This window comes from Mirounga leonina, unplaced genomic scaffold (assembly GCF_011800145.1).
Source record: "Mirounga leonina isolate KUSES-001 unplaced genomic scaffold, KU_Mleo_1.0 Mir_168, whole genome shotgun sequence".
In the NCBI taxonomy this organism is placed as follows: domain Eukaryota; kingdom Metazoa; phylum Chordata; class Mammalia; order Carnivora; family Phocidae; genus Mirounga; species Mirounga leonina.
This window is the reverse complement of record NW_023270426.1, coordinates 39,684,521-39,705,647: the sequence shown is the minus strand read 5'-3', so window position 1 is coordinate 39,705,647 and position 21,127 is coordinate 39,684,521. Positions and strand designations below refer to the sequence as shown.

At 39.1% G+C, this 21,127-nt stretch overlaps 1 protein-coding gene across 1 annotated transcript in view; it reads right to left on the bottom strand.

Annotated features, from left to right (window-relative positions):
* Positions 1–15,430: 15,430 nt before the first annotated feature.
* CWC27 (CWC27 spliceosome associated cyclophilin) overlaps positions 15,431–21,127 on the bottom strand; it is a 199,771-nt gene continuing 194,074 nt past the window's right edge. Inside the window, exon 14 of the mRNA XM_035014517.1 lies at positions 15,431–16,048. Coding sequence (XP_034870408.1) covers positions 15,886–16,048 — 163 coding nt within the window. The 3' untranslated portion in view covers positions 15,431–15,885. The remainder of the gene's footprint in view (positions 16,049–21,127) is intronic.

Genomic DNA, 21,127 nt, shown 5'->3' with positions numbered 1-21,127 from the left:
ATAGCAGCAGGTTTATGTAGTTCAGAAAAGATAACACAGTTCCAAGACATGGGAAGAACAGATAAGGATGTTTGGTAGTTGCTAAAATCAGAACTTCTCAAACTGGGGTTATCATCAGAATCACCCAGGCAAATTAAAAATACAGACTTCCAGGGTTGGGATTGGGGCAGGCATCTGTGTTTTTCAAAACTCTTGGGAGATTCTGACATCAGCAAAGGCTAGTTTATGGCTTGGGCTTCTGTGAATCAGGGGCAATACAGTGTGCCTGGGGTTGGAGTTGCTGATCAGAATTTATGAGGTTCTGGAGATATATTTGGCCCAGTTTGCCAAAATTATACCATTATTGTAGGGTATGACCTTAAGACTTGGGACACAGAGCTGAAGGGATCTGGGAAGAGGACAGAGGTACCTATCTCCTGAGTGACTAGGAAGCAAAGACTTGCAGGTCCATTAGCCCCGGGGAAGGGTGTTAGGCTCAGGTCAAGGAACAACCAGTGGAGAGGGATAGTAACAGGACAATCCAAAGTGGCTGCACAGCTCTGCTGAGCATCCACCGACTTGATTCCCAGCTCCACCACCAGGGAACAGCTGTAAGTTAAAGCTTATAGGAATCTAAAACTCACTCTTTGACAAGAGTTCTAAATTTAGTAAGCTTTGAGTGAAGGAGGTAATAATAATATTAGTAATAATTGCTAATACAAATGATGTCGTGGTTAGCATTTACTGAGCACTGTGCTAAACATGTTACAAGAATGAGCCAATTTAATCCCTCACAACAATCTTTTGAGGTAAACCGTATGGCCAGTTTACAGATGAGGAAACCAAAGCTCATAGAATTTAGGTGAATCGTCAAAGAATTCCCGACTAGTTGGTAGCAGAGACAGAACTTGAACATAAGGTTGTTTGACTGCAGAATGTGAGCTCTTCTGATGTGAGACTTCCCATTTCAGAGGCCTCTTTATTCCCAGAGTGGAGCTGAATGCAAGTCAAAGAGTGGGGTGGTGGTGAAGAGAAACTTAGGAATGAATGATGGTAAATGCTAAAATATGCCAAGAGCAATTAAAATTGAAAACTCACATCTTAGATAATTGGGGTCATTTTTTTTTTTTAAGATTTATTCATTTATTTTAGAGAGAGAGACAGGTGCACACACAAGCGGAGGGAGGGACAGAGGGAAAGAGAATCCCAAGCAGAGTCCCTGCTGAGCGGGGAGCCTAATGCAGGGCTCAACTCATGACCTGAGCCGAAATCAAGGGTTGGATGCTCAACCAACTGAGCCACCCGGGCGTCCCCGGGGTTGTTGTTTCAATTTGGTTATTCATAGTCTGAGATCTTAATAGTTCCTTGACACCTTGTTATCAACCTGAGGATTAGGTAGGCACATGATAAACCACATCAGTGGGTCTAGAGGAGAGTTAGGTTCTAAATCTTATTTTAATAAACAACTATTCATACCTTTCCAGAATCATTAAAAAAAAAAACTAGTATAATTTTGTTAATATAGCCTTCACATTTTAGCAGTGTCTCTAAAGTGCTCACCAACTTGGTTTGAGAAGGAGATTGGCAATGACTTGGAAACTATGTCGTCCTTGTAACATGGGCTTGAGAGTCCAGTGAGGGAAGAGTAAAGGAAATGACAAAGCACCCTTTGGAGGATGATGACAGAAATCTACGTATGAAAATAATCACACCTTGGGGATCTTGGAGGGTCCACTACTGATTACTCACCAGTTGTAAGCTCTCCCAGCATTAATCCATCTTGGCAGTGGGAAGGACATTACCACATGACTGCATTGCCTGCTGGCTTCTTACAAACTCCTGGCTGGAAAAGAAAATGAGTGAATATTCACTCTGGAAGATGGAATTGTTTCCTGTATAGAGTCTACCTCATGGAGGTCCTTCAGGCAAGCAAACCAGGTTTTAAAATTTTATTTTTCTGTTGACCACATTCCAACAAATTTTGAAGCATCTAATTCCTATCTTGGAAGAGTTTCCTTAAGGTTTAACCAGACTCATGTCAGGCCAGTGGCCACTAAGATTATTTTTTTAGCCCTATTGTGATTTTAGACTTCATTGGAAATGTCAAACCTTGCCTGCATCATATTGGCTGAGAAGGGGGGAAAACTGCTTGGTTCTTGAAGGTGCTTTAACATTTTTAGGTCAATGTTTACTTCATTTTTTTGCACCTAAGATGGTTGGAGGAAAAGTGCACTTGTAGAAAAACAAAACAAAACATTTTTTCCCTTATTGGTGGGACATGTTTTACTCACCAACAGTGAGGATAATGTGGGATACAAGGCAAAGGGAACGGGCATTCAGGTGCTGGAGGACTTCTTTGGTCACCATGGATTTTGAAATGGCTGCCTCTTTAGGTAGTTCTTTCTAGTAAGTTCAGGAGACATTGTCTTACATATTTAAAGGAGGGAGAAGGAGAGAGAAGAGGGGTGTGTTTTCCATTCTAGCATATTACTAACCCCTGTTAGCAGAGAGAAGGTTTTGTTTGAAGAGAGGCACTAAATACTTTCCCACATTATGCGTACGGAGAGGGTTCACCCAGGAGCTGGAGGCAGGTCATGGACATAGTAGAATGTCATTCAGGAACACGATCTTCCCCCAACCTGGTAGGGCATGAAGATCTAATTCTTAAACTTGGGACTGTCCCTAGCCTGTAGAGAGACACTTTAGCTACTCATACAGCTTACAGGGCTGCAGAGAATGTCTTTGTTCCTCATCTGACTGGGTGGCTTTTGAATCGTAGGCTTGGTGAAGAACCATCTTTCTCAGAGTGCTGCAGAATGTTGGAGGCCAGAGGCAGAGGGCTGTGATCTTGGAGAGTGGCTGATGGAAGTCTCTTCAGTTACTGTGGAATCTGAACTTCCAGATCCGTTTCCTGAACAAGTAATGGGCCTCTGCACAAGAGATGGAACATCTCCTGGCACAAGTCACAGGTTATTGTCTTGTCACTGAATCTAGAGGCCTATGCCCCAAGTTTTACAGGAAACCCATATTTACTGGAATATTTGCTATGGGAAACAGTGAAGTGGTTCGGGCTAAGCTGTGTGGAATAGGCAGTCCTTTTAGCTCCCACCTGCAAAATGCCTTAGCTCCAAAGGCCATTTTATCTCAGGGAATATTGACCAGATTCCTCAGAACTAGAGCCTAAGAACAGAGCCCACAGAAAACAGTAACAGAACAAGAATCGCTAGTAGGAAAGGGAGAAAGAGAAATCAGGATTAAAAGTAGGAGGAGAGAATTCCAAGAAGGTAGATTTGAACTTGGCGGGAAGAATATCACGAGTGATGTTTGAGAGAGCAGTTTACTAGAGTTTCAGTAAGATTCTCGGGACCATTTGGGCTGGCTAGCACATGGAGAAGCCTGACAGTGAAGGGGGAGAGAAGGAGGAGCTGTTGATCATTGCACAAGGGTATCCTGAGTAAGGGGACATGACTCACCTCACCAGCAACATAGATTTGATATTTATCATCTCAGTTTTTCTTGCAGATGTGGCGAAGTGTCCTGTTCAAACAAAGTCAGTATATTATCACGATTTTCTGACATATGGAAGTAAAGTGTCTTGGAGAATGAGTGCCTTTTTCTAATTCACACAAAGGCACCATATGGGCTAGTAATGACCCTGAAGAAAGAAAAGTACAGTACTCAAAAGGCATTTCAATGCTATAGTGTCAAAGCTGTGGCATCCGTGAAGTACTCTCAAGAGAATACGTTCGTTATTTTACCCTTATCAGTACTGTGGTTGAGATGGAGGCCTTGAAGATTAATATTTTTATGTGGGTGATAAGAAGGAGATCCTGGAAATGAATCTTTCTCTCCGTTTTAACCTATATCAGAATGCAGGTACTTTCTGTGCTTTGAAAGTTCATGAAGGTTTTCTTTTGCAATCCTGTCCTGTCCTGACTTTCTCCCTCTTGGGCATGAGGTCATTTTCTGTGGTTGCTAGATGAGATTTGAAGGTGGCAGGAGGATGGGTAAGTGGGAAAGAACCACTGCTCAAGTCCAGGCCACTTGGCGCACTTGCGGTCTCTTCGACGTACTTCAAAAGCATCACTTGAAGCCCATGAAAAGTGCATTTGACTTTCAGTTGTGACACCTTGGGTAAGGAGGGCCTCTAACGAAATACCCCCAATTTATTTTCTTTCCTATATCCGTGGAAGAAGATTTAAGAGAATGAGTTGATTTTAAGGCCAATGGAGCGATAGTACCGGGGGAAAAAAAAATCCACTAATCTTTCTTGTACTGTAGTATAGTTGGTGCTGCCAAAAAAGTGGCACCTAAGAGAGAATATGTAAAGAACAAACACTCTAATCTTGATGTTCCGCTGGGGAATACTTCACTGATTTACCTTTTGAATAACTAGTCAGCCATGTAGTAATTTCAAGGTATTTCTTATAAAACGATGGCTGTGGGAAGGTTATATTGAAATACCTGGATAAATCACCCGTTGTTTCAGTGAACGCAACTGTTTTTTGTTTTTTTTTTCTATTTGATAAATAAGTGACTCACTTAGCCTTGGAGCACTAGAGAGGTTTACCAAGATCATTTGTTACCTTTCCCCATCATGTAAACATTGTGTTGGGGAAGGGCTCTAGTGGGAAGTGCTGTGAGTTGAGAACAGACAAGCTGTCCTCCTTGTCTTCGAGGCTGCTCAGGTTGATTGCACAGGTGTACTTAACTTTATGTTGTTTCTCTGGGAAATTCTGCATATCAAAGAACGCAGTGGATTTACCTAGGAGCTTACTATATAAAGGAATAATGAAAGGATGTGATTTCTTGGGTTAAGAAAAGAGGATTTAAATCTGTTTTAACCATTTTAGGTTCACATGTCCAATAGTTGTTTCCCATTCTCAAGCATTCTGCTTTAGGGCAGCCCGTCTAAGTACAATTTTCAGAAACCAGGCATCAGAATTAGTTGGGAGAGCTTGTTAAAAATCAAACAGAAAACAATAGCTTCTTGGGTTCCTACCTCAGATCAATGGACTTGTCATTTCTGAGGCCTGGGAAATTGATTTTAACAAGTTTCCTGCCCCTCTGCCTCCTCCAGGGTGACTCTGAAACATGTTCAGATATTTATGATCTTACATTCTGTTTTATTCTTCTGGTTGGAGGAGGGGGAGGAAAGAGAGAAATAGAGATTGATTTTCAGTTTTGTACCAAACCATGAACAAAGAGAGATTAACTTCTATTGAAGGTTCTTTCTCTGTTGAACAAGGGAGTAGTTGAAGAAAACCTGGGTGTGTTTGTAAAGGGCACACAACAGCTATGTAGGCTGATAAGCCTGGGGCTGTAAATATTTGAAATGGCAAATTTGTAAAACCATGAATTGCATGGGTATTTAGAATACTTTTTTTTAATACACATGAGCACACTATTATACAACTAGCATAGTTTAAATCTAACAGATTGGAATTTGTGTCTCCTTATAAACTTGATTCTTATCAAGTAAGATACTTGGAATTTTTTTTAAATTTTTTAATTTATTCATGGGAGACACAGAGAGAGAGAGAGAGAGAGAGAGAGGCAGACGGAGAAGCAGACTCCCAAGGAGCAGGGAGCCCGATGCGGGACTCGATCCCGGGACCCTGGGATCGTGACCTGAGCCGAAGGCAGACGCTTAACCATCTGAGCCACCCCGGCGCCCAGATACTTGGAATTTAAAAAAAAATCTGCAAAATACCAAGGGTTGAACATTCCAAGCTTTCATAAATTAAGGATTTAAAAAAAAAATATTGTAACTTCTTAGATTCAGCCATTAATTTGTTTCTGTTAACAGGCTTTTAGAATGTCAATCTGTCAATGGGGGCGCCTGGGTGGCTCAGCTGGTTAAGCGTCTGCCTCTGGCTCAGATCATGATCCCAGAGTCCTGGGATCCAGCCCTGCATTGGGCTCCCTGCTCAGCAGAGAGCCTGCTTCTCCCTCTCTCTCTGCCTATTTGTGCTCCCTCTCTCTCTGTCAAATAAATAAATAAAATCTTAAAAAAAAAAAAGAATGTCAATCTGTCAAGTTATATATGTATTGTGTAAATTTTCATAATCTCACTTCATCTAATTTACTCAAACCCCTATACATCTTAGGTTTACATTATATGCTGTATAAAAGCAAATGCCATTAAAATACCATCTTTTTAGGCTTTTCCCTGAAATCATGTCTACCTACAACCTGAATCCAGCATTCTCAATCCTTTTATGAAATTGGACTTGAAGGGAAATCAGTGTAGGTGGCTCATAAAGGATCGAGGACCCTTACTTAGTATGAGAGATGTGTTTGTGGTTCAAGTTCCCTCTGCCTATGGGCCTGGCTGTGGCCTCTGAAACAGAGGTTGAGGGGAGGAGTCTCTTGGGGATCCCCTCTTGTTTTACTACTGTGGTGAGGCTGAAGGCAGCTGCTTTCCCAGGCCTCAGCACTTCCAACCTTAGGGTGATGTGCATTTTCACTCCCTTGTCTAGCCATCATGACTTCCTGTTCTTTTTCTGTAATGTTTTTCAGATCCGCTCCTTCCTGTTGCTTTCCCAAGCCTGATTCTGGTCCAGGCTCTAATTACCTCACACACACCTGCACTCCCCTAACATCCTCTTTCCTGTCTACAGCTTTTCCTCTCACCATTTTTTTTTTTTTTAAATTTCTCAGAGTTGTTAGAATCCTCTTCCTGAAGCATCATTTCCATCACACTCGTCCTCCAACAGCTCCCAGTTGCATCAAATCGAACCTCCAGGTCCTCTGCTCCAAAGCCTCCTCTCACTGCCTGCACCATTATCTCCTTTACAGCTGGATTCCACTCCAGCCAAGCAAACGTCCTGACACCATGTCTATACAATGCTATAACATCTGGTTAATCCAGTCAACTCTGTCAAATCTTCAGTTAATCATCTGGATGTTTTGTCTACAAGATGCCAAACATCTGGATTGACTGAAGAAATTCACTACATTGATAGAGATTTTTTTTTTTTTTAACTGAATTGACCAGATGTTTTGGCATTATGTAGACACATTGCTGTCTCCGGCATTTATCTTAATCGCTTGTCTGCACAATGTCCTCTCCACCTGAAGCATGACCTGTCTTCTCGATGCCATGTTCTCCCTTCCTTCCAAATTATGGTTAAAATTGCCTCTGCCATGAAGCAGTTCTAGATTAATGCCACCAAACTGAAATTTTGGTTCATACCAGCATTTTTAAATATATAATTAGTTTCAAATGAAATCACTGTTGTCTGTATTTTATTTTTGGGTGTTGTCTTCCCCCTTTGCCTCACTAGATTATAAACGTTGTAGGTCAGTATTAGGCTGGCTTATGTAATGAGAGGCATGGTATGTATCCTAGTGATCAAGGACAGAAACTCTGGGAGTCACTCTTGTTTTGAATTCTAGCTCCTCTACTTACTGTGTGACCTGGACAAATTATTTAACTGTTCTAAGCTTCAGATCTCCTCCTCATTTGTAAAATGGAAATAATAATAGAGCCTACTCTATAGAGCTGTTTATAAAGATTGGAAGAGTTACTACAGATAAAGTGCCTTGAAGAATGTTTGGCATAAACTATCCATCAAATTTTTGCTCTTATCATTATAAGCTTTGTAAGAGCCCAGTTTTCTTGTCTATTCTTTCTTTTGACTTATAGCCTTACTTTCTGCACATTACATGTTGGCCCTCAGTTCTTTCTAATCTCAGGAGTTAGAATATTGCTTTCTATAAAGAGCAGGTACTCCTATGATTAAGAGTCTTCTATGGTTAATCATAGGAAACAAACTGAGCGTTGCTGGAGGGGGGCGGAGGGCGGATAGGGTAACTGGGTGATGGACATTAAGGAGGGCACGTGATGTAATGAGCCCTGGGTGTTATATAAGACTGATGAATCACTGAACTCTACCTCTGAAGCTAATAATACACTATATATTAATTAATTGAAATTAAAAAATTAAAAAAAGAGCAGGTACTCAGGGAATATGGGTAGAAATTTGTTTCTCTACAGAAATGTGGTTCCCCAAAAATGGTCTGTGGATCAATGCCCATCTGAGACAAAGTGTCTTATGTTAAAATGAGAAAAAGACAATGTAGTAAGATTTTTCTAAAGCTAAATTTATTCAAATGTTAGAGCTGTCCCTGAACTGAGGTTGAATCCTTCCTTCATTTTTAGTGTAAAAATGTTCTAACTCTGTGAAATGATGGTGATAGTAAATGATAAAATATGGAATAACATGATATTGGGTACTTTTTAATTTAAAATGTGCTGCTTGATTTATTCATTCAGCAAGTATTTATTAAGTGTCTACTATTTGTTAGACATGGTTTTGGGCATTGGAATAATAGTAAACTAAACTGAAAAAAATTCTTGCCCTCATGTAGAGCACTCTAGGGTAGGAGATTGGATGATAAATAATAAGTAAGAAACCTCTCTAAGGCTCAGTTTCTTCATTTGTGAAATAACAAGGGCCCCTGCTACATAGGGTTGTTTGTTAGAGTTAAATACATTAATAAGGCAAAGTGCTTAGGTGTTTATCATATTATTGAATATAACGGGAGATGGAAATTTAGAAAGATTGAACACATGGGGAGGAGATGAGTTGCAATTTTAAAGTAGAGCAATTGCTGTAGGCCTCATTGAAAAAGTGCCATTTGAGAGCAGACCTGATGGAGCTGAAGGAGTTAGCCATTTGGACATCTTGAGGAGAGTGTTTCAGATGGAGGGCTCATTCAGTACAAAGCACCTGAGGTGGATCACACCTAGCTCATATGATGAAGTGCAGGAAGGATAGTGTGGCTGGCACAAAGTGAGCAATGGGGAGGATAATGAGAGAGGAGATCAGAGGTTAAGGGGGAGGGGTGGCAATTATCTAGAGTCTTATAGCTATTGTGAGTTTGTGGGCTCTTACTCGGAATTAAATGGGGGAACTATTGAGGGGTTTTGAACACAAAAGTATAACTATGTGACTTCTGTTTTAAAAAGTTTCACTTGGCTGCTATGTTAATAAATTACAGCAAAACAAGTGTGAAGCAGGGAGACTAGTTATGGTGCTAGTGTTGTAGTCCACGTGCAAGTAGATGGTCCCTTTGACCAGGGTGGTAATAGTAGGAAGTGGTAAATAATGGTGAAATTCTGGATATGGTTTGAAGGTGTCAGCCAACAGAATATTGTAACAGAATGGATGTGTGGGGTGTGATGTAAAGACAGGAATGCAAATATTTAGCCTGAGCAACTGGAAAGATGGTATTGCCAATGCAGAGATGGGTGACAGTGCGGAGAAAGCAGAACTGGTGGAGGCAGGGCAAGCAAGTGCAGATGAGAGGTTAGTTTTGGACATATCATTGATGGGACATGAAGACCATATAATGAAATTATGAAATTTCACTCTAAAATGGACCTGTGCCTCACATACTATCCTGTATAACTTGTCTAAATTTATTCAAAAATCACTTGTTGAATTCTTTAGTTGCTTGGGAGATAGTATCCATTCTTTTTTTTTTTTTTTTTTTAAGATTTTATTTATTTGCGAGAGAGAGAATGAGAGACAGAGAGCATGAGAGGGAGGAGGGTCAGAGGGAGAAGCAGACTCCCCGCTGAGCAGGGAACCTGATGTGGGACTCGATCCCGGGACTCCAGGATCATGACCTGAGCCGAAGGCAGTCGTTTAACCAACTGAGCCACCCAGGCGCCCGGGAGATAGTATCCATTCTTAATCAGTCTATTCATTTACACTAATAATATAGTATAACTTTAGAACAGAGATAAAATGATTACATTCCTCTTACCCTAAATAGAATATTTCCTCAAAAATTGCAAATTGAAGAACAATTTGTACACATCAAAAAAAAAGGAAACGCACAAATTGTAAGTGTACTTATAACTATTGAGAACTAACCATAAAATATATTCTACTTTAGTAATTTATTTTCTATACATGATACCCTTCAATTAAAAATTTGAATATTAGGGTGCCTGGGTGGCTCAGTTGGTTAAGTGACTGCCTTCGGCTCAGGTCATGATCCTGGAGTCCCAGGATTGAGTCCCGCATCGGGCTCCTTGCTCAGCAGGGAGTCTGCTTCTCCCTCTGACCCTCCCCCCTCTCATGCTCTCTCTCTCTATCTCATTCTCTCTCAAATAAATAAATAAAATCTTTAAAAAAATTTTGAATACTAAAGCTCCAACTAGATTAAATTCAGAAAATGAATGGGAAAGTCACTTAAGAGTTTCCTGCTCTCAAAACTATTTTAATTAGTAAAAAGTATCAGAACTTTAGCAACAATTATCCATTTTTGGCATCATGAAGATGAGAGACTTAATTTTCTAAAAGACCAAGAATATCTTTTTTGTGACTGATGCTGAGAAGAAAGCCTCTAGAAGTTGTTTTTGCTGAACAAGTAACATGAATTAATACCATGATCTAACGTTAAAGGAATAATTTCCAGCAGATGTGGAGAGAGACCAGACTCCTGTCTGCATTTTAATTAGAAGCCAGTCTTCTTTTCTCTCCAGGTAGGATTCTTTATTCCTAACCCAAAATACCTTTAAAAAAATTAAATGATGAATTGGTATGTTATCACTTATAGGAAATAATTCAAAGAACTATAATTACATTTATTTTCTTCCTCCTCCCTACTTTTTTTTCTGTGAGATATGGTTGCTTCTTGAGTTGGACATATGACTGGGGCAAAAATGACAGACAGAGGGAAAAATAAATGTGAGCCAAGTGGCTCTGGGAAACTTTGTTGAAAGAATCTGAAGATACAAACTAGTCATAAAAACATAGGATGCAGATGTTACTAGAACTTAGAACTTGACCAAATTATGTGAAGTAATCACATAAAATAGAAATACACATGAAGATTGTGATCTTGGAAAAAGTTTAAAAGCTTTTGTGAGTTCTTTAGTGCCAGTGCAAGAGTTACTATATAAGCTTTTAGCTTGAAGTGAAACAGAATGGGAAAAATAACCAATTGTATATTGGGGCTTCCTTTGGTGGCTTGAAGTCCGCCATGGTATTTACACCATGGAAGTCTGCAAATGCTACAAATCAGGGCTTTTTGTTTCTTTCCATTTTACCAGTACACCACTGAAAATAACTCTGCACAGGGATTAATGAAACTCTTAGCACCCGTGACAAAGATATTCCTGTATGGTTTGATGAGGGGGATTTTGGGGAATAAATGAGTATTCTTTCTATAAGCAGGGGACTTCTAATACCTGTCTTCATAAGGATTTGTGTCTTTTTTTCTCTTGGAATTAAAATTTCATCAAATTCTTCTTAGGATAAAAAAATATGGCTTCTGTTTCACTTCCTTTCATTAAAAGGTAAAACAAGAAGATAAAATATATGTGTGGCAGGAAAACTTCCTGCTTTCTAGTAAGCAGAAGTGGTAGCACCTGATAAACTGTATAAAGTCACTGGAATGGAGTCAAAGCCATAGAGGAGCCAGACCTGATTTCTTTCTTTCTTTCTTTTTTTTTTTTTTGTGAATGACAGTGTTAAAGAATGTAACCCCTCTTAACTTCTCTACACCCCGTACATACAAATTACTTATACTGATACAACCCTCAATGGTAACTCACTTCACACCTCTATTTTTTTTTTTTTCTTGTTATCACCAAGATTAAACAGCATGTTTGGGCAATATTCTGCATTCATCTAACCTTTTCCATACAGGCCACACTGATACAACAGAACAGGTTTATGTACCTCACACGTCAGATCCTATCAAGAAACTTGGTACTGACAGTTTGATAAGGACACCGTAGCTTATTGAACTTGTTCTAAAAACAACAGCAGCAAACCACTCATCTCACACGTTTTAGTGACCTTGTTCTATGGTCAAGAACGCAGCAGATGTATTACTGACTGTGTGGCTTTGGAGCATAAGGAAAGCTGAGGCATGTGACAATATGTGTTTTGATATGACACCATTAAAAATTCTGGAGATCTGCATTTACTTCAATTACCTATTGAGAAAGGAGAGGTCTAGGATTAGTTTTAACTTCCACTTTGCCAACAGCTTTAACCAAAGTGAAAAAATGGCTAGTCAGAAAATGAGACGAAAATTGCCAGGAGTTGCTTTTCTCTTTGATCTCCAGAAGGTCCAGGATTGTGATAGACAACCAACAAGAATGCTGATAGACTTCAGTTTCAGGGTGACATCCCTATGGCAAGACACATAAAAGAAAAGTAAACCCAAATAAATAGAAAATTAGAAGAACTATAAAGCTTAATTTTCTTACATGTTTTTTATTTTTTTTGTCTTTGAACAGATTTTTTTTCCCCAAAACATTCCTGATATGCCAAAGACTTTACTATAAGCACATTTAATACCATATTTAATAGATTATTTAACTATGTTATTTTTTTCAAATTTTATGATCTTTTATTTATTTTTTATTTTTTTTAAAGATTTTATTTATTTATTTGACAGAGAGAGACATAGCGAGAGAGGGAACACCAGCAGGGGGAGTGGGAGAGGGAGAAGCAGGCTTCCCGCCGAGCAGGAAGCCCCATGCGGGGCTCGATCCCAGGACCCTGGGATCATGACCCGAGCTGAAGGCAGCCGCTTAACCGACTGAGCCACCCAGGTGCCCCTATTTAACTATGTTCTTAAACTTTAAAAAATTGTTATTGCTATGATGCAGTTAAGTTCTTTTTTTTTTTTTTTTAAGATTTTATTTATTTATTTGACAGAGAGAGCAAAAGAGCACAAGCAGGGGGAGCAGAAGAGGGAGAGGAAGAAGCAGGCCCCCTTCTGAGCAGGGAGCCTGACGCGGGACTCCATCCCAGGACCCTGGGATCCTGACCTGAGCCCAAGGCAGATGCCTAACCATCTGAGCCACCCAGGCGCCCTAATGCAGTTAAGTTCTAAGTGAATTTTACTATCATGGTGAAATTTTCAGATGGGATTCTAATCTCTGTAAAATTTCAGGTTTTTCTGTTCCTTGTGGTTAAAGCAGGATAAGGAGCATTCAACCAACCTGAGGGTTTAATTTGTCACTCAGTTATATTTTTATGCCTACAAATATTCTTCTGGCTTGTTCTCTGGAGGCCTGTGGTCCCCTCTATTCTTAAAGATGGACACATTCAGGTAGAAATAGGAGAGAAACCTATAGGATTCTTCAATATAAACAAATCCAGTGCTAATGTATTTCCTAATAACCAACAAACTTCGTGAGTTTGGAAAACATAATTTTGCTTTGTGAATATCTGTAAAACAACTGATATTATAACTTTGTAGTGAGGGGAAGATAGGGCACACTTCTAAACACTAGCTTATATTTTGGTGGGTTGGTGTCTACTAATTACCCTACTTTTGAGTGTGTTGATATTTCCCCAGAGCACCCCTATCCTATCCCTCTCCTCCTCTTTGAGACTTCCTCCTACTTCTGAAGCAAAAAAGAAAGTGTTCTTGTTACTATTGGGAGTCCTTCTGTCTTCTCACCTCAGGTTCTAGATATGATCATAAAGGAAAAATATGAAATATTTCAGGCATACTAGAATATAGAGAGAATATAATGAGGCTTGAGTACCTAACATCTCCTTTAAGAAATGAAACATTACAAACACAAATGAAGCCCCCTATGTTACTTCTACCTCCTCAAAGGTAACCACTATTTTCATTCGTGTTTTTATACTTTTGCTACATGTGTACATCATTAAACAAAATAGAATGCTGTGTTGCATGTTTTAAATTTTTATAGAGATGGTTCCCTTTTCTCACATTATTTTCAAGATAAGCTAACACATAACTTGTTTATTGATCGTCACTACACAGTATTCCATAGTATGGATATACAACTTAGTTATCCATTCTTTTTTTTTTAAAGATTTTGTTTATTTGAGAAAGAGAGAGAGGGCACAAGCAGGGAGGAGGGTTAGAGGGAGGAGGGAAAAGCAGACTCCCGGCTGAGCAGGGAGCCCGATGCGGGGCTCGATCCCAGGACCCTGAGATCATGACGTGAGCTGAAGGCAGATGCTTAACTGACTGAGCCACCCCGGTGCCCCTTAGTTATCCATTCTTTTGTTGATGCTTAGCATCAACAACAAACCATTCCACAATTTACATAACAAGATAATTGTTCTTCAATGCTTAGCATCAACAAAAGAATGGATAAGTAAGGGGCACCGGGGTGGCTCAGTCGGTTAAGCAGGTTCCCTGCTCGGAAGGGGGCCTGCTTCTTCCTCTCCCTCTTCCTCTCCCTCAAGGTCTCCTTGAGCAATGTGTGAGAATTTCTTTAGGGGACAGACATAGGATTAGAAGTTTTGGATAAATGGGGGGATGCCTGGGTGGCTCAGTCTGTTAAGCATCTGCCTTCGGCTCAGGTTGTGATCCCAGGGTCCTGGGATCGAGTCCCGCATCGGGCTCCCTGCTCAGCGGGAAGCCTGCTTCTCCCTCTGCCTGCCACTCCCCCTGTTGTGCTTACTCTCTGTCTCTCTCCCTCTCTCTCTGACAAATAAATAAAATCTTAAAAAAAAAAGAATTTTTGGATAAATGGATATGCATATCTTTAACTTTACTAGATATTGCCATGCTCCAAAGATGGAATCATCAGCAGTGAAGCCAGCAATCCGTGTAACAAATCCTCTGGGTTCAAAGTTTCAGATTCAATAATCTGGAGGTGGGGTGGTGGTGATGGGGAGTATGGCAAGAATCTGCATTTCTCGCGTGTCTCCAAGTGATGCTGTTGCCACTGCAGTGTAATATCTGGGACTACATTTTGAGAACAAGTGCTCTAGAGAAAGTCTGTTGGATTACATTTGGAAAAAGAGAGGCGATGAGACACTATCTGAAAAGATGTGGCTGGCGAGGTTTAATTAGGTAACTGAAAGTCAGCCTGTGGTATAATTTGAGGATTCAGATTCTAGAAAAACTGAGTAAAATATAGATAATATATAGTAAATAACCAGTATGCGTGGTTGTCATCAAAGGCTAAATTCTTGATGAGTTCTGTTGCTAGAATGGGACCTCTGCATGTGCTCCTGCTGTTGCTAAGCTGAGAAGGACAGAGGAGTAGACAGGAGCTCCGTATTAGGCCAGTGTGTGCAATAAGCTTGGCTGATATTACTTAGTGTATTAGTGTCTTGATTAGATCTGTAAAACCCAGGCGTTGGCTTAGATGCAGGTGAGAATATTCCCTTGGGGATTCCTCAAGCATTAAAGGCATGGGGCTCCTGGGGCTCCTGGGGCGCCTGGGTGGCTCAGTCGTTAAGCGTCTGCCTTCGGCTCAGGTCATGATCCCAGGGTCCTGGGATCGAGCCCCGCATCGGGCTCCCTGCTTCTCCCTCTCCTGCTCCCCCTGCTTGTGTTCCCTCTCTCGCTGTGTCTCTCTCTGTCAAATAAATAAATAAAATCTTTAAAAAAAAAGGCATGGGGCTACTGAGTCTTACTGATTTGGCTATTTTTAGATATTTATATCCAAAACAATAACAACAAAAATCAATCTTTATAGTATGTATTTTTTTTATTATATTCTAAATTTAGTAATGTGGTAACAGAATGCCAGGGAGCTTTCCCTTAAATATTCTTTTTTGCAAGAACTTCTTATAAAAAAAAAATCTTGAAAACAAAGCCTTCACATATTTTAGGATAAAAAGACACACAGGCTGGCATAGTCTACAAATAGTTAACATGTAAACTGGCAGGAAATTTATTTTATTTCAGATTTTGCACTATAAAAGGTCAAATGGAGGGGGAAAAAAGCATGTACCGGTAACCAAAAACATTTGCTTAAATCATTCCACAGTTTACATAACAAGATAATTGTTCTTCAAAACCAGACAACAGGTTCGAAAATACTTCTTTTCACACCCTTATAAGTGATGCTGTTGGGAACAATGGCTGTTATAAGGCCACTTATTGCAGGCACATTTCTAGCTAGTTCTAGTTAACATTACTGTCATTTTATCTTCTTTCCTTTTTCTCTCTCATCAGCTTTTTGCTTTCTTCTCGTCTTCTCTTATTCACTGGATTCCGAGGATCATAGATTTCAAATGTGTCTGAATCTTGCATGCTTGCATCTTTCACTTTTCTGGTTTTATCCTCAAACTGAAGTACATGCGACATCCTGAAGAGGGAGAGAGATGGTTCAGTGATTTTGGCAGAACAGAAAGTAGAAATTTTATACTCTACTGTCCTTGGCATAATGAACCATAAGGGTATAGAACACCAACATGGGTTTATTGTTTATTGCTGCTTATACCACATGGAAGCCAACTTCTCAGAAAACACTTAAGTTTGAAAAACATGTCTGGAGTTTGTGCTGTTGCTTTGTATTTTTAGTAATGAGTCTCTTTGCCTCAGTCTTCACTTGAAGGTCCTTTCCTGATGGGAGGTTAAAGGAATTCTACCCAGAAGTGTTCCTTCAACTAAACTCAGAGAACATTCTGCCAGCTTCTATAAAGAGCACACTCAGCGAGAGTGGGCAGGGTTGCAGGGCAGAATTCCAGACAATAAACCACCCCTATCTGATCTTTTTGTTTTCAGTAGTTAAAGGGGTCAAGAGTCAGGAATGTGTTAAGAAAATTCTTGTTCAAATGGTGTTATGACTGCCTTTTATGGGGAGTTGCAGGGTTAAAAAAAAAAAAGGTGTGTGTTTTTTTTTTTTTTCCACGCACAAGGAAACTAAGCTTTGGCCTAACTCCATGGACTAATTTCCTCCTCTTACTGTTGATTACAACAAATTTAACCATCCTGCTTTCCCACTTTATCAAATGCTTACTGGTCTTAAGGTATCAACATGTGCTTGAATCATAAGTGGTCATAAGCTGGCTATCCTTAGCAGCAGGGAAATATGTAAGTGATTAGCTCTGCCCCCATTAGGAGGTGTCAGAAATAAATGGGGAAGTCAAAGACCAGATTTCAGGGCAGTTGAATGAATTTGGAAAGAGAAAAGTTCAATTTTGATATATAAACAAAACTACTAAGGCTTTTCCCACCTGTTAGTTAAGCAATTTTAAAGTGGGCATACCCAACACTTTTATCACAGCTGATAGGGCTAAATTGCCTATGGGATTAACACTCTGCATACACCCGTTGTAACTTTCACATGAAACCCAAATATTACATGAATTTCTTTTCCCCTGAATAAGCAGAGATTTGGGCAGTAGGTACTAGCACAAATCCCCCACCCCTTTTCCCTGCAGTAGCACAAATGCTGAGTGAAGTTTACTTATGTGATAAACTCTCATGGATATATTCAGATTTTGAAGAAAAGATTTTGGTGGGAAATAAAATGTTACAATATTGGTGGTACTAAGGATTCAGTAGCTACTGTTCTCGAGGGCTGACAAGTTGAGTCTTAACTCTATTCCCACCCCTTCCATTCCAGAAAAGCTTACTGGAATGCAATTAGTACAAGTGATATTATTATAGAGATGACCTAGAATCTACTTTAACTTACTAAATGAGGTAAATCAGATGCTCATTTCTATACTTCATTATTAATAATTTGTTATTTGCATCAAGTTTCATAACTAATTTCAATACATGAACATGCCCTATCACCCGTCAGAACTGCTGACTTCTTACACTTCTCTTGCTTTAGTAAACACCCTTTTTTACAAAAGGTATCATATGAGATCTTGCCATTTACAGCATGGGTGGACCTAGAGGGTATTATGTTTACTGAAATAAGTCAACGACAAATACCATGTTATTTCACTTAGATGTAGAATCTAAAAAACAAAACAAATCAATAAACAGAATCAGACCTATAAATACAGAGTACTTATGGTTGCCAGAGGGGAGAGGGGTGGGAGGATGGGCCAAATGGGTAAAGAGGCATAGGATGTACAGGCTTCCACTTGCGGAATGAATAAGTCATGGAAATAAAAGGCACAGCATAAGGAATATAGTCAATGGTACTGTCATAGTGAGTGTAGTATAAGGTATAGATAGTTGAATCACTATGCTGTACACCGAAATCTAATGCAATATTGTATGGCAACCATATAAAAAAGAAAAAGAAAGAAACAAAACAACAAAAATCAGAAAATCAGAAAGTATAGTGACCTCTTTATCATAGCAATTACAGGGGAAAAACCATGCTGATAGATAATTTCAAGAATGGTGATATTGAGGCCCATGCTTCCTAAGTTTCCATTTTAAATTGTTTCTATCTTCTTTGAAAACGAGCAGATATATTTAATGGAAGAAACAGAAAAAAGAGCTCTGAATTAAGCTTATGGTAACAATAAATAGCATCAATTTTATCATGGATAATCATACAATTTAGTAGGATAAATCTGTAGATTCTTTGTGGGAGGAGGAAGATAGGGTATTCATAGGTTTTGATTACAACTTTTCAATTGGAGATACTAATAAAATACTAGAAGCTACAAATATGAAAAAAAAGGAAATGCATCATAAGATCGTTGCTTATTTAAATGGATTCCTCAAGTCTGATTTTCTTATGCTTTCAATTTCCTACAGTGTTTAAGTATTAGCTTCTGAGAATAAAAAAGAATTCCAACTCCTAGAAAAAGTCTGATTGTTCTACATTCATGGTAACAAAGAACAACTAGAACCAGTTTGAAACACAAACTGGATTTAATCAATTAATGATAATTTGCTTAGGCCTAAATGATCAGTGACAACTCAGTTCAGTAAATACACCTTTGAAAGCCAACTAATCAGTGACAGCCTTATGCTTTTGACAGTTGGCCAATCAGTGGTGGGCTCTCTAGCAAACATATTTCTGAAAGCCAGCCAATCACTGACAGTCTCTCGTGAGTAATGGGGCTTCTGAGACTGATGTCAATCCCCAAATAATCCCTGACCCCAAAACTCTGTGTAAGATTTGCAACCCACTTTGCTCAGAGACTGGGCCTAAAAGCATAGCTCTTCCTTACTTAAGTAATAAATTAAACCTTTTGTTTCAGGTAATGAGAGGTGGTCTTTTTCTTTGACACATCTTACAATCCCCACAAAGTATACTTTTTAGGAATTAAGTGTATTTCCACTTCTGAGGAACAAGTTTAGAAGGGGGGCAGGATGTCCTTTTGAAGGTTCTTTACTACACATCGTGGAGAGTACAGACCCTGCACTGCATTTCAGTAAGTGTTTAGCAAATGATTCTTGTGCAGATACCTAAGCCGAAACCAGGAAGTAGCTCGAAACATGCCCTTTAAAACAATTTTATTCAATACTCCTATATTGATAGTGAAAAACAAAACCACTGTCTTTAGTTAACTTATTAATATCTTTCTATATACACATTTTTCTATTTCAAAAATTATTGCTCTCTCTGTCCAAAAATACAGATGGATGTTTTGTAATATCTATTTCTATTAGGGACTGCCCACATTTCAAAAATGACTTTACCAGAACTTGTCAATTAAAACCTTATAGGCACCTTCCTCCTTTCCATCCCATGAGAGTAGCTTGCAACTATTGGATTTAGTTGGCTCTGGTATGAGAAATGAACTCTAGACATGTGAACAACAGCACAAAGTCCACAAAGAGAAACAGATTTTCCTACAAATTTGCAAAAAACAGAAAGCCGTAAATTAAAGTAGCTGTCTTTTTCAACTGTTTGTTTCATACACCACTGCACTAAACAAGTCCAACATTTTGATTAATAACAAACCTAAACCCAGAGGAAAGAAGGGGCTATCAGCTTACAAACTACTTCAGCTTTAATATCATAATACTTAGCATGGTTGGTTACTCAGCAATAATATTTAATCTTTAATAGAAATAAAAGCATAATCAAAATGGTTCACCCATTTATCTTTCAACATGCTTTGGTCACTTCATTTTAAAAAGCAAAACAGTTATTATGATTTTCAGCATAATAAACTCCTGACCTATGTGCCTCCATAAATCACAGACTGCATGAATTGAAAGCATGCCCACATTTTACAGCCTCCTCTGAGAATATACATGCAGACTTACACTACAGACTTAACTGAAGGACATAAGGGTCTGGTCATTTACAAGTTTGTATGTCCCAATAACTCAATACTATTCACTCTGTGTCTGGTGATGGAACTGGCCCAACAAGAGCAGTTAATTTTTTGGAATTAATTGCACACTGATCATTTACATATGAACATTTTAGAACTTTTAAAGATTTTATTTATTTATTTGATAGAGACATAGCGAGAGAGGGAACACAAGCAGGGGGAGAGGGAGAGGGAGAAGCAGGCTCCCCACTGAGCAGAGAGCCCGAAGTGGGGCTCCATCCCAGGACCCCGGGATCATGACCTGAGCTGAAGGCAGATGCTTAACGACTGAGCCACCCAGGTGCCCCAGAACTTGTTCACTTGAAGGAAAAGACAAAAAATTTAGTTCTGATTAATAAAAAATTTACATAAGCTCAGATTCTCAAATAAGAACATTGACTTTAATGTTTTACAGAAATATGGAGGCTTACATTTTCATAGAGGTTATTTGGTAGAATAAGGTCTTTTTTTTCACATGGGGTTGTATGAAATTATAAACAAAAGTAAACAACTGATTCTTCGAAAAGGACCTGGACCTTGACTAAATTCACTATTTTGACATCCAGTTTTTAAAGTTCTCCCACAATCATGAACTAGATTAAGAAATGACAGTAATGAATATTAATGGAGAACACAAGAGAGGTACTTATTCTCAAACATAGAGTAAATAGTGCAATAGAATTCCAGTATTAATAACTTGTTTCTGACTAAAATGCATTAAGATTACTTATGCTTCTATCGTGTAAACAGCCATCTTTTTCTTTGGAAATTCTATAAACCACTCCTTCCCAAGTCTCGCCAATTTAGGAACTTACCACCCTACCTTTAGATTTTTGTAGGTGTTCTAAATGTTCTACATCTGTATTATTTCTCCTTCTTCTAATCTTCCAAGGGTTCTAAAATAATCTTTAAAAAATTTTTTTAATTAAGTAGGTTCCACCCCCAACATGGGGCTTGAACTCACAACCCTGAGATTGAGAGTCTCATGCTCTATTTACTGAGCCAGCCAGGTGCCCCTAAAATAATTTTTCTTATACATTTCTTTGACCAGGAATTATTGACTATTGTATTAGACTGAACTACCTCAGCCAGACCCTTAAAACTCTCTAACAACTACATCTTCTTATCTCACCAACCTTATTTCATTTCTTCCATCATTTACCCTTTTGTAACTGGCTGTCTACTTAATTGTGTACAGA